Here is a 23,504-nt window from a genome sequence, read left to right on the forward strand (position 1 = left end):
TTTTAGGTACATTCCAAGATCTCGATGAAGTGAGAGTCAACCACCTTTCATAGACGACAAAAGCGAAGTGCGACCTTAAAGATTGGAAAATGGGAACCTTTAGGTTTTGAAAGAAGATGCGACCATTCCCCTTCCAAACTTACAACTTATCTCTATGGATGAGACACAAAAAATATGTCAAATCCTCAAGAGATCAAACAAAGCAAGAATTCTTCCACAAGACTTTATGTCCTAACAGTTATGTCCTAGTATAGGGTCATCTTAGCAATCCATTAATAAGAAGGTTATGCCTTAGTATAAGGTCACCTCACATTTTCTTATCTATCATGCTCTAATAGAAAGATTAGAATGGTTATGCCCTAGTGTAGGGTCATCTCAACAACCCATCAATAAGAAGACTATGCCCTAGTATAAGGTCACCACACATCTTCTCATCTATCATGATCCAAGTGATCTCTAACTAATCTCAAGTATTGTCCATTTGTGAGCTATCCAACATAATGCACGAAATCATAGCCTTAAGGTAGCCTTCAGACCTAGGATATAATGTAGGCTAGGGTAAAAGGGTGAAAAAAGCAAAAGGAAATAAGCTCAATAATCCCGATGGTATAATCCCCATTCCTCATACGTGAGATGTAATGCATAGAAAACCTCATGAGTCATGGACCTAGGGATATCCTATATGAATACAATGATGGTAGATGAATGAAGCATCAAATGTCAATAGGGTAAGCAAGAACAACCTATGAATGGTAAATGTAAGTTGAGCATCGAGCAAGATGAGAAAAGAAAGAAATCAAATGTGGAAGAATGAAAAGAAGTCATGAAACGAAGATAAAGGCAATCAAAGAGAAAGGAAAGTGAATGGTTGTCTACCTATATTAAGGCATGGAAATTAGTCACACTAGAGATGGATGGAACAATGAACAAGGCAAAAATCAAAAGACCTAAGGGAAAGATCACTCATTACTCTCTTAAACGTCAAAATGGCTCACACTCTAACCCAAAAATATATATCAAGATGGAATCGAGTAAAATGGGGATCTTGGGAAGCTCACATATGAACTCTCATCGACATGTGAACCAAGTGAAATAAATCTTCACATCCATATACGTGTTCCATGGAGAAAGGTATAATGAACATATATACAATGTGTCATTTTTTTTTTGTTTTTTTTTCTTAAATATAATTTTAAATTTTTTAGTAATCCTTTAGTAAAATATTAGTTCTTATAAATTAATTAAGTAGAGTTTATTTGAACTTATAATTTTACTACATTAAATAACTAAAAATATAAGATTTGTTTTAAAAGAAATTCAATTTTAACATTTTTAAATTCCTAGACATCAACTAAAACAAACTTTTTTAGAATTTTAGAATTTTAATTTCTTTACATCAAGGAACTAATAATAAAAAAATTAACTTTGAAAATACACATTTTAGTATAAAATTATTTAATAATAAAAATCTATATTTTAGAAATGGATAAATATAGAACAAAAGTTATAAAATTTTAAAATTCACCAACCATATTTATCTATAAGTGATTAGTCAAGTCCCTTTTACTAAACAAATTAATTTTTTTTTGGGTGGTAGGTGGGTATGTTTTCATAAGGATACCACAAGGATCTTGATTTGTATTGGAGAAAAAATGATCATAATTGTGTTAAAACAACCAAGTTAAATTCAATTGTAGATACAATTTCCTTAATTGGAACACAAGATTTACATCATGGGTTTCTAAAGCCTAATTAAAACCTTCAAGTTAAAATTCCTGTTTAATTAAAATGAATTTTTGAATAATAAATAATCTATACGCTTAAGCTAACCTTTTTGTAAAAAATAAGGTATTGAAGTGATACCTATAGAACTGAAATTTCAATGTGAGCTATTGATAAATAATAAAATATGAAAAAGAGAAAAGAAAAGAAAGAGATTTAGATAGAAACTAATTAGATCAAATTACAAACAAATAAGATCTAAAGTGTGTTTTTTTGCTATATAAAAAAATTAAAATATTTTGTTTTTATAGTTTAGCTAAAAATAAGTTGTTGATATTAATAACATAACTAAACTAAACCTATTGATAACAAGTTCACTTTAACTATGTTGATTGATATCAACATGTGTTACTTTTAGCTAAATAAAAAAAACCAAATATTTTGACTTTTTCTATTCAACAAAAAAATAACACCACCCTTACGAGCAAATGAAACTATTTTTTTGTGTGAACTGAGGCCCAAACCGAACTCTGAGAGTTTGGGCACAAAAGGAACTGTACATTGCAAATGGCTAATTTGATGAACCAAATTGTAATAGAAGACGGAAAAAGAAAAAAAAAGTGCAACTTATTAATAGTTTTTCAATGCATTTCCTGTGGTATCTCAATTGGCTAAAAATACAAGCATGGGAGACAATTTTGTGGTATATATTTGGGAAAAAGAATGGACACAACTTGACAAAAATAATACTAATAGTGATAATAATAAAAGAATGGAGGGGCTCTTCAGCATTTTATGAGTCCAAAGTATGATCCTTGTGAACTTGGCCAAAGATATCAGGACATGATTCCCACTTCCCAGCTTCCCTGGTCTCCCAATAACCGCCAACATAGCGGTATGCATTCTCACCTTTCTCCTTCGCAAACCATCTCGGCTTCCAACCTCTCTCCTGCATCTTGCTGGCCTGCATTACAATGACAACATTGTGTATTGGTATCCACTGCTTTTATCATGAATGGTATGTATGATCACAATGCAGATGCAGGTTCACATGAGTATAAGCAAAAATAAAAATGGAAAGTAAAAGGCAAGCGTTTTTGTGTAATGCGTATCACCTGACGCTGCTTTTGCTCCAGCCTCAACTTCTCTGAATTGGCCATTTCATATTGCCCGTTCTCTAAACATCTCTGATCAGGTCTGAGCCTTGAGTCTGTTGGCGGCAGCTTTTCCTGTGTTTCAAAGTTTTTATGCAAACTGAACATGGAAGGAAGGCTTCCACTTACACTTCCACACCAATGCAGATGAGTAAGAAACATACCTCAAGTCCTGGGGTGAGCTCGTTTAGGGTCATAGAAAAACTTGAAAAGTTATATTTAGTTTGGAATTTGGATGGTTTGCTCCGTTTCCAAAGCAATTGTGCCTCTGATGATGGATCTGATCCTTTTCCTTTCCCAGAACAGTCTCCATTCATATAATGCATGCTCTCATCCCACTTCCCAAACAATGTTGCTACTGTTTTCCCTTTCCTGTCTTGAACTATGCCTTGTACCTGCAATAATACTGACTCGGGTTACAAGAGTTCCATTACATGCTTGCAGAGTAAAATTTATGCAATGAAAATTCCAAAGGATGTTAAAACAACCTGTATAACACACAGGAAGCCTGAGCATAAGAACAAGGGATATGAGAGACAACAGGTAGCATTCATGAGAAGGCTAGAATAGGTGGCAGTGAGATACAAACCCAAGCTATTCCATTAGATGAAGTCTCTTTCTCCACAATTCATGCACAAGACACAGTGCTCATGACTCATGACTTTATAAGGCCTCCAAGGCTAGAATAGGTTATTGCTCGTTACTATTCATCTTTATTTGTAATGTGAGGTGATTACGACATTTCCTTATGAATTAAGATAACCTGTTAGTCATGCCATTATCAATTGGATGCCAATTCCATGGTGAGGAAGTCACATAATGGCCCATGGAAAGTCATCCCTGATTTGCCAAAGTTGATGCATTGTTGGTGATGGATTGAGAATTGAACTGTGGGAGGATCTCAAGCGTGGCTGCCCACCTGCTTGCCTCGCTTATTTTCTCTTAGTCTTTCATCAATTTGAGACATCAATTTCTAACATGCTCATTTGTTTGTTTGTTTGGTTTTTTTTTTTTTTAAATTTACTCATAATCCCCTTGGGAGGATTCTCCCAACTCTCCTCAATGCATGTTTATTAATCACCTGCATTCATGATGAAAGAGTTTTGGTCTTTGTCTCCAACCCAAACCCCTTTGGAAGACTAAGAATCCGTTTTGCAGTGATTTTAGAAAGGCTTCTAACCTTTCTAGTACTTGAAAATTTTCATCAAAAGAAATGTTTTCAAGTTCTAGAAAGGCTAGAAACATTTCCTAGAATCTCTACCAAACAAGCTCTAAGACTCCTCTAAAAATTAGGGCTGCCACTTGGTTAACAGGCAAATGAAAAAAGTGAAGAGTTGACACGCAGCATAGTGTTCAACCTTGACCCTTCACTTTCCACCATCTCTGTGGAAATCACAGGTGTATGGCATTAGCTGTTGATAATGCTTTTATTTTCTCACTACATTTAAACAAAAATATCAGCTCAAAACTAGGGCTTCCAGGACTGATTCTGCCTCTCTTGTTCGAGAGAAAAGGTTGAAAATCTAGAAAACCCAGCTCTTTTCCAGCAAACACTCTGAGTAGAGCCTTGAGGTTAGAAAAAAGGGTAAAGCCTTAGTACAATAAGGCGATCATTGACAATCTTAATGCTTACGTCCTGCTTCAAATTAGGAAACACTGCAAAATTATTAGCTTATGTATGAAGTTGGTAGCCTTTAGACAGCACTAGCTTCTAAGGCCTAATAATGGCAATTTTAGATTTGCAACTATGTAAGGTAAGACATATTACATAATCATGTCTTATGCTATTTTATTTTTTCCCCAAGTGTGCATTGTACAAAGTATTTCCATCAACATGCATCACAAGAATGAAGCCCCTTCTTAAACTTGCCGAAAAAAATCACATAACAGATCGGTAAATATATAGCAAAAGCAGAAAAAAAATATTAACGGCAAAGTGTGTCCAGCCATTGACCTTAATGTTTACCCATTTGAATAGCAACTTAAATTATTAAGATAAATGTAGCATAAAAGAATTATTTTCAAATGTTGATAGACGAGGAATTTGCTGCATGAAGAATATTTAATTTTTCCTAAAAAGAATGAGAATAAGAAAGGGCACCTGATGAGGATTTCGATCAACAATAGATTGCTCCTTGAATTTTATCTTACAAGAGTAGTCACGATTTCCTCGTATATGCATTGTGCCATAATGTTCACAGTAGAGTTTCCCTAAAATCAGGTTGTAGATGGATGTCGTTACCTGATATTAGAGTGTTCACTATTAAGCAGGAATGTTACAAAGAATGGAAGTTCTTCTGTTGTCATAAACATACCTTCCTATACTGAAAAACTTCTCCATCATCAAACTCCAAAGTCAAAAGACCTACAGGATCAAGCTGAATAGAACGGCCCCAGAATTTACTTTTTAGGTTGCTGTCTCCCCATAGTTTCCAACCATGACCCTCACAATGGCATGCAACAATCATAGGGTGGTGACTAACCTATATCAAGATAACCGAAGTGTAATTATTTAACCAGTATTACCAATAAAATAATATGGAGCATATATATATATTAAAAAAAAGGGAGCCAATCACTAATTTCAGTTACCCAAAAACAAAGTGGAAAAAAAATTAAAAAATGCTATATGGGAAGAGATTTCACTAGAACAAGCATCATACCCCTCTATTAGGTGAGATAAGAGTCCGGTATCTCCAGAACAAAATGCTCCACAAATTTATGGTGCCAGCAATAATGATTTGACCCATGGTAAAGAAGTTAATACTAATAGAGACCACAAAAGGCTTTAAGGCTTCCACGATTGCATTTAAAACAGACTAAAGTATTACAACCACTTGTTAATTCTGTTCAATATCTTCAATATTTGAAAGATAATTAGTCATACAATTTTTCCAAACATTCCAAACTTGTCTCCCTATTTTTGCATATGGTGTGTATGTAGGCAATATTTATTTACACAAGGACAATTGGGTAATGTCACCAGATTGAATTCTCCTATGTGCATGTCAAATGTCATATCTGTAGTTCATTCTGTGATCAGACATTTTATCTAACAGAACTTAATTCATAACTTTTTCCAAATACAACCTCAATATAGTAAAACAAATTATTAACTCAACATAAATGAGATCATACCAGATAGGCAACAGGTGAAAATGCAGTCTGTGTTATTTATAGAGTCATGATAACTATAAGATCAAGGTGAATTCTAAGAAAATAAGCACACAGAAAAAATTGTTCCACAAAGTTGGACAAAAATGAAAGAAATATGTTTTCAAGAAGCTTCTAATAATATATGTGATACCTTCTCTGAGATAAAACGCAGGCCCATATCTGGGTAATCAGCCTCATATGTCTCCCCCAATAATGGATTAAATGGCTTACAATTTCTACCATCAGTACAAGCATAGCCAGATACAGCAAATGCTGCTACATTTAGGATCCTCAGAAGGCTATTACCCTACAAAGTTTTACAGAGAAGGTTTGTAAAAAATCAGAAAAGATGAATACTCAACTTTGGAATTAATTGTAGGTAACTAAATAACTTAAAACTTGACACTTCAAAGTGAAACAAATTCCAAGCATATTTATAATCATATGAAATTTGAACAAAATACAAAATCATAACTAGAACAGAAATGTCAAGTACAAAATGAAATGACACATAAAACATTGCAGCCTATGTTTCTAAATTATGAGGAAAGAAAAAAACAAATTTACTAAATCTGTAGTTTCCCTCAAGCTCATTCATTTTAGCATCCTCAGATTTCTACATTAAGTTTCTTATTTAATTGAACATCATTTACCCAAGTTTTTCATAGAGTTTGATAAATAATACTATTTAAAAAAAATGCATTGCATAGAATAGGGGATCAGTTAGCATTGGTGAATCAAAGGAAACTTGAACAGGAGGTCTCTTGCACCATCTTGCTGCTTGCATTTTCTAGTCCAAGATATGTCTAAACAAAGCCAGCATACATCTTGTCTCCTGCTACAAGGAACAAGAAGCCGGTTCCTCAAAATAAGGATGATTGCATGCCACCAACTGCTACCAGATTTCTAATACAAAAATGGAGTGACCTGCATATCTTCGATCAGGTTTTGCCTTGCGAAGTACTTAGATATTCCCCAAAGAAAAAGGAAAAAACATGATTTTTTTTTTTCCTATATACTCCCAAAACTTGGAGGTTTTATTTAAGCAAAAATAGTAATTCAAGATTCTTTAACAGGGGGAACAGAATTTAACATAACTGAAAAGGCAAGCAGAATTGCTTTCCAATCCAAACGGACTGAAATCCTCCAATCATTTATTTCCATATCTCAACATTAAAGTCAATTAATAATTAGATTGAGGATGAAAAAGAGGTTTTGGTCAAGGACAGATGCAGCATATGCCAACATTATTTATTCCATAAGGTATCCACATAGTAATAAAAAAAACTATCTATACTGACTAGCACCAGTAGTGAAGTGGATACACCGGAGAAAGGGGCCTTTTTCCTTTTCTTGTAGACTTTTGTTTTATAAGATTCCTTTTCTTGTATTATTAGAGGTATTATTTTGCAATTTCCATTACTTCTGCAATAAAATTTCCCACTATTTATTTCCTTTGAAGAGTGAAAAATACCACCAGTTATACATACAAGGTTGATCTTAAACCCACCAAACAACTGTGAGAAAGAGTTGAGTTTAAATGAAAAATGTAAGTTAATGAAATGGTATTATATTCAAACAAGCTTGATAACTATGCACATGATTATCTGCACAAGTACAAACCCCATTTGGGTATTTCAAAGTTTGAATCCCAAACACACACACACACACACAGAGAACAAAAAGAAAAAAAAAGAAAGAAAGAGAAATTATGACAAACCATTCTCAATGACATCTTGATCCATATTCCTGAGAACATCTAGATTAACAATATCCAATTATTGGTATTACATTAAAAAGACGACACACACACTAACCAGAACTTGACAGCATTTATTATTGGATATAATCTTATTGAAATATAGTAACTTACTTTAACTAATTTGGTGAAGTAGATTTATTATAACACAGAGATAAGATATTTTGATGTTGAATGACAAAATACTTAAAGGATCAACACATGTGATCCGTGAGCAATGCAACATGTGTTTGATGCCATTACTAGAAAAATGTATTCACAAATGTCAAATATAATATAGAACAGAAAATTTGCTTTGATAAAGTGAAAATGAAATCCATATAAGTACCCTCTCCCTGCCATAGGTAATCCATAAATGCCTTCCCATCTCAAAGTTTATAACTTTATATAAGCATGGAAATGGCAAATAAGACAATGTCCACTTTAACTTTGATTTAATGTAAAGAAGAATATTTATTTATTTAAATATAAAAAATGTACAGACCTTGAAAATTGGTCAATCTCCAACCATAAATCTTCCTCTCACCATCAATTTCATTTTTTTTTAGAAACAAAAATGACATAAAGACAATATTAAAAACTTATAAATTTAAATCTCTATCTACTTTGCATTTATGAATTAATAAATTGTACAAGATACTTCCCCTTTTACTGATTAGGGATTTTCATTTCATCTTCTTCAAATTGCCTATGTTTGACTAGGGCATCACTTCATTTTCTTCAAATTTTCTGTGTTTGTTCTAGCTCACAGTATCATGTTTGCTTTTAAAGTGTCAAAAAATAAACACTAAATAAGTTTATGCTTTGAGATTAACCAACCAAGAAAAATGGTTCTTGATGGTAAGTGGTAACCAAGTATACTTTCCCAATTAACCAAAAAAAGGAAAAAAATCTTGTCCTTTTACAATATAGCTCTCTGCTAAAAACATAGTATCATTTTATTAACCTTGGGAATCTTCACAACCATCTTATCAGACAATTTCTATCCCTTGTTCATCTCTCCATCATCACTTCGTCCCAATTTATTTATTATTACATAACATATTAATTAAATCTTCCTTACTAGTAGCGGTTATGATCTCTCTCATAATTTCTCACAATGTCCTTACTGAAAAGCCTCATAACTTTTGAAATTACTCCTGATAATGATTTTAAAAGAAAAATGAGTCAAAGTTGTCATTTTTAAGCTACTAAATCAGATAAATCATTATTCTAATATCTCTTTAAAGACTTTCCCCCTCTTTGTCCCTAGGTCTCTAACAATATTTAGTGTTTCTTAATTTCTTAACCACCTCACTCTCCCTCCAACTTATTAATCATGAAATATTTTAGAGATAAGTTGATAAATTGACTGTAGTAAGTAAAAACTGACACTGTGCTGATAATTCCTCTTAACTTCTTTGTTGCTACCAAATTCTTACTAATCTAAAATCGAAAATAACAAAATTGCTTCTCTCTTGCATCTCTACCAAACTGTTTCACTCCTCTATGGTGTCTCAAAAACAATCTCTATCTCATGGCTTCCCCCAAAAAATGGCCTTTTCATTCTTCCCACTCTAATATTTAGTTATTTACTTTTAAGAGGATTTCTTATTTAGGCTCATATTAGCGTTGATATCCTTTCACGTTTTTCCTTTTCCTAACCTTTTATGTCAGTAACTTCATATGCCCCCTTGGTTTCCAATCAAAGTCTTCCTCCTGTTACTCAGAAAGCCAACTGTCTCATCACCTGGGCAATGTATAAGGCCTCCTAGGAATTTTACACCATTGGGACAACCTTATAGGTAGGTTTTCAAAGTTTTGGTCGAAAGAGAGCTCATCTCTCAACCATATATAGTGACTTCCTTCAATATTTCCTTGGGCAATAAAAAACGTTTCATGGGGTGGGGAGGAAAGAGAAGGTCGTGGTTATGTTTTAGATTTATTCTATAAAATTTTATAATTAAACTAATTAGAAGGATAAAATATAAAATTATACACACCATGTTCACCATTTTGCATATCTTTTTGTCCATAACAAATCTTCATGGGAAATTAAAGTTAAATCGATTATGTAACAATTAATTATTTGAATGATACAAGAGAGATGCATCATAAAAAAATAAAGTATTTTGTGAGGATGCTTTCATAAAATAATACAATGGACTTTACAAGAGTGGTTTGCTTTTATTTTATTATTATAGTTATTATTTTTTGATAGGTAATTTTTATTTTTATGTTTTTTTGGTCCCAGTTGGACTCAAACCTTGAACCACCCAAAACCCCAACCCAACTCCTCACCACTTGAGCTAGGTCTCTTGAGCTAAGAGTTTTACTTTGAGTCTTTATATACAATCAATTGGAAAAGAAGACACATTTACCACTTACTTGTAAGATGAAGTTCTCACTTACCATTAAGAACCATTTTCTTGCTTAGAAAATTTCAAAGCCACCAACATTTTCAGTTCCAATTTTTCTCAAGCAAAGAATGATACTATGAGCTTTACAATGAGTCTCAAGAAGATGAAGGAAGACCTAATCAAGTAAAGACAATTTGAAGAAGACTAACTGAAACCTAAAGTAAAAGGGGAAGCACCTCATACCTCGTATTGATTTGAAAATGAAAAGCAAATAGGAATATTCTCCTCTTCGGAAGATTTTGTAAGCAGCCATATGAATCTGCAACAAAATTCATAAAATGCTCAAAAAAAAAAAAAAAAAAAACAAAAACAAAAATCAATTGTCCAAAATTTATAAGCATACGTGCAATCTTCTAGGATATTTTTAAAAAAAAAAACAAAAACTAAGGATCTTTTCAAAGAATAAGTATTAGATTTGGAGTTGGAGTTCAACAAACATGATAGAAATGGATGACAAATTTACCAATTGAATTTCTTTGAATATGGAATTGAAATCCCAAGAAAGTGGAAACACTTGTAGGTAGTTGGAACTCTGAAATTTTTTAAATTTGGATTTGGGGAGTTAAGAAGATTTGAAAACATGGGAGGACAAATGGAAGTTTAAGGGTTTGTTTGGGCAACTGTTTTCAAAAACAATTTTCTGTTCTCCAAAACAAAAAAAAGGGAAAATACATTTGACAACTATTTTCTATTTTCTATTATTAAAAATAGAAAACACAATGTTTTCAAAGAACATCTTTATTTATTTTTACTTTTTTTTGGAGAGTTATTTTAAAAAATAATTATACAAATATGTCGAATGATTAAAAATAAAGCACTAGATATAAAATTTATTTTTAAAACATACCTAAAAATATTAAAAACATGTTAAAAACATTTCATGTTCCCAAACAGACTTTTGTTTTACAAAACATCAAAGAACAATTTGCAAAAACTGTTTTTAGAACTATTTTTGGAAATAGTTACCAAACAGGGCCTAAATTTTTTGTCGATTACCTTTGGAATTTTAGATGTTTAGGAAGACTATAATTGGTAACAGGATTAATTTTGGCCTTTCAAAAATTTGGAATTGGAGTTTAGAAGATGTGAAAAAGTAAGAAGACAGTTGGAAGTCTAAAATTTTTTGCATCGCCATTCACCTGTAGGAAGACTGCACCTAATTGTCTTTCTATAAGATAACTTTTGGTATTGGGTCTTTGAGACATCAAGTTTGTGTTGGCTTTCTATAAGATTACTTTTGGTATTTTAAGTCTTTCAGACATCACAATTTTTGTTGGATTTCTCAATTAGCATAGATGTTTTAATTATAAATGATGCACTACTGCTAATACTTCTCTCAAAATTTCATTTGGTATTTCCAAGTTTGGTATTACTTTCGGTCATTACCTCAAAACTAAAACCAAAATTGATAAATTGTGTATATCTCCATGTTTCTAGACCCTCAAATACACACACATATCATAAACAAAATATGTATTATATATGATAGTAAGTACATTAGAAGGATGAGGAATCCTACCCAAAAATACAAAAAGGGATTGAACTCCTCCATTATACTAAGGAGACCTCTGCATCCAAATTCTACCGCATGAGAATATGCAAATAAAGCATCTCATCAGTCAATAGGGTTCAGCTCATCTCCAACCAATAGAGACTAATAAATGCCCCTCTCCTTGCAATCCATACCCTTTTGTTCTACACACCGAGTTCCAATCGAGTTGAGCAACATTGAGAGGAATGCCTTTTAAAAGCAATGGTACAAGATGTCCATAAAGAGGAATAGAAATGAATTAGGTCCCAAAGAGTTTCAAAAGTTCTCCACTTATCCTCAAAGTTTCTACCATATTTTTCCCACCACACAATCCAAATCAAGGGGAGGCAAACCCTAAACCTCAATATCTCCATCAACATTAAAATTTAAGATCTTGGGTAACAAATATAACCTTCAGCAGTAAGAAATGTTGGGAGGGTTATGCAGGTTCGCGGAGAGATGAGGTGAATATTCCATTTTTGGCTGGACATATGACGTGGAAACTGGTTTGAGTGAACAATCAAAAATTCATTAGGACTTTCCAGGATGGGGAAGTGGTGGAGGAAATCTAACACCTCTTCAAGATGCTTCAAGGAGATAGAAAAGCAATGAAAAGAGGAAGATTTAACAAGGTGGAAGGCAGCAAAGGCACTTCACTGGTTAAATCTTATTATTGTGTTCTTTTGGGGGGAGGTAATGGATGGGATGGGCCCCATGGGAGGAGGTTTGGAAAACCCAAGCAAGTTGAAGGTAATCTTTCATTGAATCGTTTGCTGCTAAGGAAAGTGTTTTAAGTGATCAGACAATAATCTGAGGCAAAAGTTTTTCTAAAAGGCATTGCTTTTGGAACTGTGATGCAGAAATGGTCACCATTTGTTTGTGATTATGGGCTTAGCTTTCAAGTCATGATCTTTGGTGTTTTCTCTGTTTTGAGATCATCAGTGATGCTGGGGTCATTGTGAAAAATCTTTGCATGTTGACAGCAAAAATTTTCCTGTGGGGAGAGGAAGGAGGAGAGTAGAATGGTTCCACAATGATTATGTGGGGTATTTGGAGGGAAAGGATTATAACTGTTGAAGGCAAAAAGATATCTGTCAAGAAGCTGAAACAGAGGAGGTTGAGCATGATGGTCTATTGGGCAACAAGGAGTTACTCATTATCTTTGTAGGACTTTGGTGATGGCCATCTTGTGGTTGAATCTTAGGTGAGTGGTGTTTTTTATAATTCATTCTTCTTTTCTTGTTCTTGGGTGTTTTCTGTATGCAATGTGAATACTTGGACTCCACTCTGGCATGTGCTAGTGACTTTGCTTACTGCTTAAAAAATAAATTGTCAAGGAAACTTCCATAGCTATGATATAACACAACCAAGAAGAAAAAATATGTTATCAGGAAATTTGAATTTGATAAGAAATAATATTATAAAGAATGCTCTTGCTCTAGTAGCAAGCAAACCTACTTGCAGAAAAAGATGAAGATGAATCCTTATATACTATGTGAAAATTACCATTTTACCGCATTCATACGCTTGATCGAGAAGGTATGAGTATTCCAGATCTTCAAAACATTTTTGTAGGGAAGAGATGGGCTCATTGAAGTAAACTGGAAGACAAACTTTGGTGAGATCCTTGCCAATGTTATCTTTGATTATTGACCAGAGACTGACTCCTTTCTCTTTTTCAACTGCATCAGGCAATTTATTTCGGCGCCTAACATGAGGATAATTAGTTCCATTAGATCTAGTGGAAGAATCAATATCATCCATAGAATTGAGAGGTTCTTGGTCATCAGTATCAAATGACAATCTCTGAAAATCAGATCCTCTGCATTTTAAGGAACTTGATGAGAGGAAATCCTGAGTATCAAAGAACTCATCATCATCATCATCATCTGTGTCTTCCTCTGCAGCATCATGTCCATCATTGTCGACATCAGAGTCACTTGCACTTCCTTCTGAAATACATTTCAATGATAACAATAATAATAGCAACAGCAAGAATAATAACAATAACAACAACGACGACGACAACAAAAGAAATATTTATTGAAATAAAAATAGAAAACGAAGTTAAATCATGGTACCATCATCTTGGTGTTGCCTAGCAGTTGAAGAAGCCTCTTGCGCCTTAGATTGTCTTTGGCTCTCATCAACAAGTGTGTTTTCCAAGTCCACTTTTTCTGCCTAGAAGATGAAATATAGGTTTTAGTCAACATCCCAAACAAATATCCAGATCAGATATCTTATGAGTAATAATAAGATAGAATGCATGATAAAGCTTCAAATATTTCCAAATAGAAGTACAGGAAAATATATTCAATGAAGGTCATCACTAGGGATTGAAATTTGGAGATGTTATAGAACTCAATTTATGGAGACATAAATCACCTGATATGGAAATTTCCAAATTTGAGGATATCTAAATACATTATGTTGTTATCTAAGAAATAATTTGACTTCAATTTCAATAAATATTATCACTATTTTGAAAAGCCAAGTCATGTAAAAAGCTAAGTGGACACAGTTACTAAATCTTATGTAGATATAACATATCACTACCTACATAAAAGACAAGACAGTAACTTGTAGGTCCAAGTGTTTATCCAACAAATTTATAACCTGAACACAAAATTTATTATTAATTCAAAAGAAATTCCACTCATAACCATGAGCTCATAGTTTAGAGATACAAGTATGAAGCAGTGATATCATTTATCTTATCATAAAGACAAAACATAGGTTCAGGTTTAATTTAAAAAAAAATTAATACATGTGTTTATTTTCAAATATGGATGCACATTTGTGGAATAATACATACCTAAACAATCCCTATTTTCAAATAAACCCTGAAAAATAATTCCTAAAGCAAACTAGTATATACTTGAATACCCAGGACTAATAGCGAGTCCAAACAAGAAATCTCATTGTAGAATATACAATTCAAAAAACCAAAAAAATGCAATAATTGATTTTCCTCCATCAAAGACAAAAATGTATCTATTGAGTCGGATAAATGAATATAATAAAATAAAGACTATTTCCTACAGAAAAAATATCAATAAAGACTCATTGCAAATGATATGCACAGTTATCGCGGAGTTCTATTTGAATTACCTCTAAGTGCCTCAATGCATCAACAAGGATCACCTGCCTTTGCTTGAGAACCATAAGTTGGCTATGCATCTTGGTAAACTCGCTCTTCATGATCTGCTCACTGTCCTGAATTGCAGACTCGGAAATGCCCTCCTCTGACAACCGTTGCCTCAACTTCTCAGTCGAGACAACAACATTTTCAGAAGGAGCCATAAGCTCATTGTTTGACACGCGAGGGAACAGCTCCTTCATGGCCCGCAATGCCTCCATCCATAACATCCGATCCTCCCGAGTTTCTGCCCTTAAATGCAGCCTCTTTGTGCCAGTAAATATTGAAAACCTCCTGTCATCTGTTCTGCTCTCCCGTATAGAAGAAACCTGTGAAACATTTGCAAAATACAATCAATAACACCCACTTCTTCAATTTCTGTATCATAGTGGAGAAACCAATATTGTATTCGAAATTCTGTCAAATAAAACAGTGCACAAATTAACATTTGAATATACATACAATACATTCTGAAATCACATGGTTTGTCAAGAAGAAACCTACAATCTTTTCTTTAATCTCAATCAATAAAATCATTACAGAAATTAAAATTCAAAGAAATCAACAACACATTTACAAATCACAATCACAATAAAATGTACAATACATTTAGAAAATGGCAATCAATTATAGGAAAAGACTGATAACATATTCTTGAATTAAAATCAATCAACATATTCTTGAAAGCACAAAAACAAAAATTTCTAATACAATTAGGAATCGAAATCATAAAATAATCACAGAAAATCAAATTTGAATCACAAACGAACCCTGATACATTTCAAAATCACAATCATAAAATCATTACAAAAACTCAAATTTGAATCACAAATGAACCAGAATTGAATACCTTGAGGTGGATTTCCCCGAAAGGCTTGCACCGAGGTTGCGAGTGCCTAATTTCCCGGCTACATACCCTCCGGAACGACGCTTCTCCGATCACCTTGGATCCCCTCTCCGTGTCCTGATTGACCGTGATCTTATCACGGCCGTGAAGCTTATAATACGACATAACACCGTCCTGCAAAACGAACCAACGCCGGCGCCACCCTCTGCCGTAGTTCACCCATTTGTACAAAATCCCAGAGATTCCCTTGCCCACAATGTCGTTGATCATAACCGACATCTGCGGCTGGAGCGACGAGGCCGATCGGCGAATATGCCGGCGGTGATTGGGGGAGGGGGAATCAGAGCGAGGGGAAGAGAGGCGGAAGTTGTGGCGATGCTTGGTGGAATGGGATCGGAAGGAGCCTGCTGCGGAAGGTGGCATTATAGGATTGAGATTGAGAGGTGTTTGCATTCAGAGATATCTATTTACATGAAAGAACATGAAAATTTGAAGATAAATTATGATTTATGTATTCACATCAATGAATCATGAGAAATATATTCGTGGAATTCTTTCATGATTGGAAAGAGAAGCAACAATTGAATATAACCTCTTCAGTGTTGACCACAAAAAATATTTGGAGGTTATTGCAACAGGCTCAGAAAAAATTGGTGAGGAGGAGGAGGAGGAGGAATGACTGGGTAATTTAAACATTTGGGTTTTGGGATTCGAGAAATACGGAGTGACGGTTAGGAAGAAGAGAGAGACGTTGAGCGGTGGGCGTGGCATGCCATGTCTTCATCACACGTTCCCCGCGCAGAGTGTTACAGTTTCATGCTTTCCTCCTCTTATTTGTACGCAACCCGCTGCCCTTCCCATTCCACGTACATTCCACTCCTATCCTTTTATATCAACTTCCGTACTGTTTTGGAGAATGCTAACTTACATAAAAAAAATCGTCCTTTTGTTTACACGGAGGATCCGGTACCACTGCACCTAATGTTGTCTGCTCCAACTCCGGATACTCACGACTTTAAAACACGTCTACAGATTAGGAGGGATAATACTTATATAATATTAAAGAACATTTTTCTATATCAAATGTGAGATATCCCGAATACCCTTATATAAATACAAATATGATATATTGTATTTGTTGTAAGAAATATTAGGGTAAGTCATACTATAAAAAGACTAGAGTTTGCCTTGATTGTGGGAAACATGGACATATGATTCAGGATTGTCCAAATAACGAGAAGTTTATAATTTGGAAGCCCAAGAAAAATAAAGAGTTTCAACTGTCACTTTATATTTTAACAAAGTTTTAATTTTCAAATGTGGTTTCACCGTTAAACTTTTAATTAATATTTAATAAATTAAATTTATAAATATGTAAAAATACTAATAAATTAATATTTAATTTACCAATAAATTAAATATCTTAAATTAATAAATTATATAAATAAATAAGAAAAAAAAATTATAACAAAAAAACCATGCAAAAATGTGAAATTAAAAAATTCAAAAGTAGGAAATTCAATAGGACAAATAATTCAAAAATGAAAGTGCATTTATACTTTTAACTTCATGTATTTACATTTTTTATCATTTTATTTTTAATTTTGTCTTTACAAAATTTTTGAAGGAAGCGGAATTCATAATAAGGTGAAGTAGATTTATATAAATAATCATAAATATTCTCTTGAATGTAAATTGTATGGGTCGAAAGCCGATTCAAACCCAACTCAACCTCACTTTCGGTTGGAGATTCTCAACCCAATTTCAAATAAGATTCATAGGTTTCGAGTGGAATAAATAAACGATTTTTATAAAAATTAGTTGGTTTGGATCAGTCATAACATAACTTAGATAGAATTAATATGACTAGAATAATTTTTTTAAAATAGTGTACATATAGACGGAAGATGAAGTTATCAACATATCATAAAACCTTCAAGAGGTATAACATCAATGCCATATAATTATATATTAAAAATAATTTTAGTATAAATTAGTTTAATATCGTATTTATAATTACTATAAAAATTGATTTTTTTGTTCTATATTTAACTTCATTTATTTATTTATTTATTTTATTAAAAATGATAAAGTTAGAGTTCAATCAACCAAGAATTACTAAAAATATTCAATAAGATCATACATTTATTATAACTAAATTTTTTTTATTATATTTAAAAAAACATTAACTTTAAAACATATTTATAAAATATAGAATTATTTATATTAGATCAAATTAATAATATTCTCAACTCTTAATAGATTGTACTTCAATTTCAAGTGGTGGAGTAAGATGAAATGGTTGGATAATGTCATGATTGATGTAGAATTGGAATTTTTAAAATTCTAAATATGGAGCCTTTGAACATAGGGATATACAAACAAAAAAAATGGATTACAAAAATGGAAGGACATTGTAATTTATATTACGATTGAATGATAATCATAGCTAGTGGAGGAAATAACTTCACTCTTTCATAAGGTGCAAATTAACAATGTATTATGGTTCCACGGGCTAGACACTCGGTTAGTTGCACCAACACTATGAAGAAAACTTGTTTCTAATCAAACATGTGTTCTATTATACGTAAAATATTGTCATATTCTTGAATTAACAAATCTTGCCCATTGTACCAACACTATGAAGAAAACTTGTTTCTAATCAAACATGTGTTCTATTATACGTAAAATATTGTCATATTCTTGAATTAACAAATCTTGCCCATTGTAGTGCAAATTGGATGCAAATACGCAACAATAGATCTTGAGTTCTACAACACGTCATTTGATTACTTTTTCATCGCATCTCAAATAATGCATCTTCTCAAGGATGCATTCCTTCATGATGCATTTGAATTGCATATAAGAGAACTTATGCATGTAGCAATTGTAAGTCCATGACTAATCCATTTTGTTCATGCACCCTATAAACTCACTCCCTATCCATTATGCATACTCGATCAGTGAAGTTTGCCTTATTTGGAATATGTAAGTGGTCAGCAACAAGGATCCAATTTCTTCTAGAATCCATCTTCTTATTAGTAACTATATCTGATGATGGAAAATAAAAATCTTGTAATATACTAAACCCTTGTTATAAGCATACATTGTACAAGCTAAGGTTGTAGGTCTATATATACAACTCATAAGAGTAAGAGGTGGTTAATAAATCTTGATAATTTACTACCTTGATTTCATTTTAGCTTCAAAGATGACAACATAAAACTGGTTGTTATATGTGCCATTTTCAAAGTGACAAGATAAAACTACTTTTTGATAGTGACAAAACAACACTTTTGTCCATATCCTAGTGAGATTCATATATGTTGACAACTCCTTGATGACTCTTCCATATACACTTTGGTTTGAAATGACAACACACAACTACCTCACGGGATTCCATTGTTATACGTGTTAATTTCAAAGTAAAATTTTTCCTCAAACATCGTTAGTGTAGTAAGCATTTGAATTACTATATGTGTATTAAATAAAGTACATGAAATGGGTGTGTGATAGAGGAATGTGTGGCATGAGAGTGTGCAGTCCTTGGATAAGAAAAAAAAAGTTGTTCAAAATCAATTTGAATTATTCACGAAAGGAAGCGTTGTACACCTTTTGTACAGTCCGCACATTTGTCTTGTACAATTAGTTTAATGTCCTTGTATAATTGTGCAAATTCCATTCACATATATAAATGATGTGTCGACATAGGATGTATGAACTATGTTTCCAATTGTTTGGTTCAAAAAATGGTGGAAAACAATTTTTTTTTTTCAAATATCATTATTGAGGTAAGTATTCGAATTATCATGTGCAAGTTAAATAAAGTACATGACATAAGTGAGTGATAGAGGAATATATGGTATCATAGTGTAGTTCTTAGATGACAAGAAAAAAAAAGTATTTCAAAATCGATTGAAATCCTCCACAAATGACAACCTTGTATGATCCTTGTATAATTAGTATATTTGTCTTGTACAATTAATGTAACACCTTTATAATGGTGCAAATTTCATGCACATTCATAAATTATGTCCACATGGTGTGTGAACCATGTTTCTAATTGTTTAACATTTAAAAGAATTAAAAAAAAGTTCTTTTATTTTATTTTCATGGAAAACGTAATTAAAAATAAGACAAAAAAAATTATTTAAAAACTATTATTTCATTGAACTTTTTGATCTTTGTACTTTGTTCCTAAAGTTCTAGATTTTATAATATATCACAAAATGATTAAATATTATCACTTAATATTCAAACCTTTTAAATGATTATTATATTTTCACACATGAGTTTTTATATTAGTATTTTTTTTAAAGTGAAGTCAAACTATTAAATAATTTTAAGAGGTAAATTATTTAATTCTAAATATGCAGAAACTAATTGTAAAATGGCTTAAAGATTGAGATGGAACAGTTTATTTAACCATAAAAAAAAATAAATAGAAGACATTTTAAAAATTGGAATTTGGCTCAAATTTATTTATTTATTTAGTTATTTATTTTTTGCAATGAAGAAGAAAAGACGAATAAAAAGTTTAAATTTTAACCATAAAAAATATAAATAAAAGATATGTTAAAAAATAGAATTTGACCCAAATTTATTTATTTATTTATTTTAGTAAAAAATAAAAAACAAATAAAACGTTTCAACTTTAACCATAAAAAATATAAATAAAAAATAGAATTTAACCCAAAATTTATTTATAAAGCCGAATAAAAAGTTTAAACTTTAACCATATAAAATATAAATAAAATATGTCTTAAAAAAATTGAATTTAGCCTAAATTTATTTATTTGTTTTAATTTTATTTTATTTTTTTGCAATCAAGAAAAGGCGAATAAAAAGTTTAAACTTTAAACATAAAAAATATAAATAAAAGGTCTCAAAAATGGAATTTAGCTTAAATTTATTTATTTATTTATTTATATTTTGTAGTGAAGAGATATTTTTTTTTAATATTATTTGTTTCAAGACTAAGTGTGCATTTGACACTAATTTTTAAAAACATTTGTAACATTTCTAATACTTAAATAATAAATATTTTCAAATGTTAGAAAGATTAGAAACACTTTTTAGAATCACCGTCAAACAAACTTTAAGTACATTTTTTTATAATAATTTCTCTCTCGTTTACTAATTTCTATTGGACCCTTTAGGTCAAAGAGCCTCTTATGCATACAATTACAATATTATATATATATATATTTGATGTGATAGCTTAATGGGGAATTTTCGTCTCTTACTATTACATATTCTTTCCATCAATTATGCAAAATTTAACTCTTTCACACTAATTTTTAGTCCCATAAGCTCTTAAAGGATGATAATCTCTTTCAATAACTTTTAGAAGATATCATTAACATCAACCTTTTTATAAAACATTAAATCATAAGCTAGTGAACATAGTTGAGTTTTTTTATTATTTTTCAAAGGAAATTGTCCTTTTAGAAAAATATTTCTCCCATTAAATAATATAAATGTTGAAATGATATTTCCAAAATTTTAATAAGCATATTAGACTTATTTTTAATGCATAATTTTCTTTTTTCTTTTTCTTTTTTAAAAATGAATTTATGTGGTGTGATTTTATCTTTAATATTTTTAATAAATACATTAAAATCAAATTAATCTCACATTTAGCCCTTGTGAATTGGTACTAAAAGGTTAAAAACTCAATCTTAATCAGAATTTTTACATTAATCCTCCTTTTTTTCTTTTTTCTTTTTTGCCCACCTTAGAAAATGAAGTAGGAATCGTGTTTCAACTACAGGGAAACGATGGGAGAAAGCACAACCAAGAAAAGAAGAAACAAAACCTCCGCCTTGGGCTATGAAACTCAGAAAATGTGTGACATTTACAAATACATCTTTCTCAATTGGCCTTCCTTCTGATACAGGAAACCATCATCATCACTGTCATCGTCTTGGAGCTACAAATTTTCCCGGAAATGTTTTCTACGCACCGGGTAAAATACGGGGTCATAGTTTACACAAGCTTGAGCCACAAAATCATATACACACAACTCAGCACTGTATTGTTTTTAGATACCTGCCTTGCATATGAACCAAAGTAATGGAATCCCATCTTTCCATGCTACACAGGCTGCAATCTGCAGAATATGTGAAGCCCTTCTATCTGACAGTGTCTACTCTATCAATCACATCCAAAGCCTTCTTCTTGTCAATACCGAAATCAATGACGGGCAAGCCTGATGAGAGCCTGGTCACAGGTGCTAACTCCTTGCTTCCTCTTGTTGGGGAGTAGCTGCCACTCTTGCTCAGCCTGTTGTGTTTTCTTAGCCCGGTTTTCACTGAGTCGAAGTCCTGGCTCTTGCTGATTCTTGAGGCTCGTTTTTTCTTACTCATGTTCTGCAGCATTTCCTGGTCTTTTTCAGTTAGGATGGGTGAGGGTGCGTTGGTGGCTTTGTCATTGGGTTGTTGATTTGGTTTATGGGTGGATGAGCTTGTTGGGGATTTGGTAGTTGACCTCACACCTACACCATTGGTTCCATGCTGGGACCGGCTTGCCAAATGCTGAAGCCACAGTATTTGTTCAAGAATGAATGCTTCGGTTTTCTCCTTGTCTGCATGATGGAATGTTGCAATTTGAATCACATCAGTCTGCACAGCTGCCTTCCTGTTTAGTCAGAACTGTACGCATGAGAACCCATATTTTTTTTCATGCTTGCATACGTATCCAATTCCCAAAAAATGAAACAAAAATAGGAAAAAAAAAAACCAAGACCTAAGAAAGGAAGAAAAGAGGTTGGATATCACAACTCACCCTGTGCCTGCCCACTCTCCAACCCAACCAAAGCCGTGATGGGCTCTGATTTAAACCATTGGCAACCAAAAGAAAATAAAAAGTGATTATCAATGAAAAGGAGAGGTAATGAACCAAGTATGTGAAAACAACTGCAGAGAAGAATGGAATATGGCTGTTCACAGAAAAGGATGAGTTCTTACTTGGCTGTGTTTGTGGCAATTGGAACAAGCCACTGCAATGTTTTCTCCATCTCAGTTTTGATTTCTGTGTCGGTTAGCTGGGTGCAAACCAACAAATTACAACAATAGCAAACAAGTAACTGGAATTTTAAGAACCTAGAAATTCAATTGAAAACGTTTTATTTTCTTTGGGTGCAGGGAAAATGGAAAAGAAGACCGCCCTTGTTTGAGATTCCAACCTTTTCCACCTTCCTTCCTTGCGATTTAATTGAGTTTTTCTAGAAAATATAGCAGGAGGAATAAAAAAACAGGGAAAATACCTCTTCCTTGACATGGAAGGATTGTATCTTGGAGCGCAGAGCTGATTTTATACTAGGTGGCAGGTTCTGGTATAATGCATCTCTTATGCTTGGAGGCATATTACTTGATTTACCTACCTGAATTCATCAGAAGCTTACTCAGAAATAAAATAGAAACATGCATATATACAAATTGAAACACAATTTAAAACACTGCATAAGTAAACGAGAAACTTGATGAACTGAAGAATTAACTAAAGCAGTTAGTTCCATGATTATAATAGGAACAACCAAAGAATATAGTAAGATTTTAAGTACAAAGTGCCCTATATATGTGAAATGTAAGATGGTTGGCTAATCAGATTCTTCCAGAAAATGGATTTCTGATTTTTCAGATGTTGGTCACTTCAACTGCCCTTGATTTTACAACAGATATGTGGACAATCTTCAAACAGATGATTGCCGAATATACATAAACTCTGTTTCAAAGTGATAATCAATGTTAAAGTCCTTGATTTTATGAGAATAGAAAAATGTTGAATCAATCCAGG

General features: G+C 32.5%; 2 protein-coding genes across 5 annotated transcripts in view; both read right to left on the minus strand.

Annotated features, from left to right (window-relative positions):
* Positions 1 to 2,331: 2,331 nt before the first annotated feature.
* On the minus strand, positions 2,332 to 16,543 carry LOC117917322 (oxysterol-binding protein-related protein 1C-like). 2 transcript variants are annotated; one of them, XM_034833558.1, is made up of 10 exons: positions 15,711 to 16,543; positions 14,833 to 15,189; positions 13,803 to 13,902; positions 13,228 to 13,670; positions 6,184 to 6,339; positions 5,192 to 5,359; positions 4,978 to 5,118; positions 3,041 to 3,271; positions 2,838 to 2,951; positions 2,332 to 2,686 (listed from the first exon to the last, which is right to left on the minus strand). In XM_034833558.1, the coding sequence occupies exons 1-10, from the start codon at positions 16,158 to 16,160 to the stop codon at positions 2,516 to 2,518; spliced, it is 2,331 nt and encodes a 776-aa protein (XP_034689449.1). In that variant the 5' UTR covers positions 16,161 to 16,543; the 3' UTR covers positions 2,332 to 2,515. The 2 variants fall into 2 exon arrangements, with proteins under 2 accessions (XP_034689449.1, XP_034689448.1); XM_034833557.1 differs by having other exon boundaries at positions 13,228 to 13,673; positions 15,711 to 16,542.
* A 4,968-nt stretch (positions 16,544 to 21,511) lies between these two features.
* Positions 21,512 to 23,504, minus strand: part of LOC117918649 (protein PSK SIMULATOR 1) — a 29,673-nt gene continuing 27,680 nt past the window's right edge. For all 3 annotated transcript variants that reach the window (XM_034835444.1, XM_034835446.1, XM_034835445.1), the window contains 4 exons: positions 22,975 to 23,091; positions 22,676 to 22,752; positions 22,494 to 22,538; positions 21,512 to 22,346 (listed from right to left, as the gene is read on the minus strand). In XM_034835444.1, the coding sequence (XP_034691335.1) occupies positions 21,842 to 22,346; positions 22,494 to 22,538; positions 22,676 to 22,752; positions 22,975 to 23,091 (744 nt within the window). In that variant the 3' untranslated portion in view covers positions 21,512 to 21,841. The remainder of the gene's footprint in view (positions 22,347 to 22,493; positions 22,539 to 22,675; positions 22,753 to 22,974; positions 23,092 to 23,504) is intronic.

This window comes from Vitis riparia, chromosome 7 (genome assembly GCF_004353265.1).
Source record: "Vitis riparia cultivar Riparia Gloire de Montpellier isolate 1030 chromosome 7, EGFV_Vit.rip_1.0, whole genome shotgun sequence".
In the NCBI taxonomy this organism is placed as follows: domain Eukaryota; kingdom Viridiplantae; phylum Streptophyta; class Magnoliopsida; order Vitales; family Vitaceae; genus Vitis; species Vitis riparia.

Coding starts and splice junctions, on each gene's coding strand:
- LOC117917322 (XM_034833557.1), bottom strand. CDS start 16,160: ATGCAAACACCTCTCAATCTCAATCCTATAATGCCACCTTCCGCAGCA. Junction 13,674..13,802: donor TAGGCAACACCAAGATGATG/GTACCATGATTT, acceptor AATGTATTTCAG/AAGGAAGTGCAAGTGACTCT. Junction 5,119..5,191: donor AAGTTTTTCAGTATAGGAAG/GTATGTTTATGA, acceptor CTCTAATATCAG/GTAACGACATCCATCTACAA.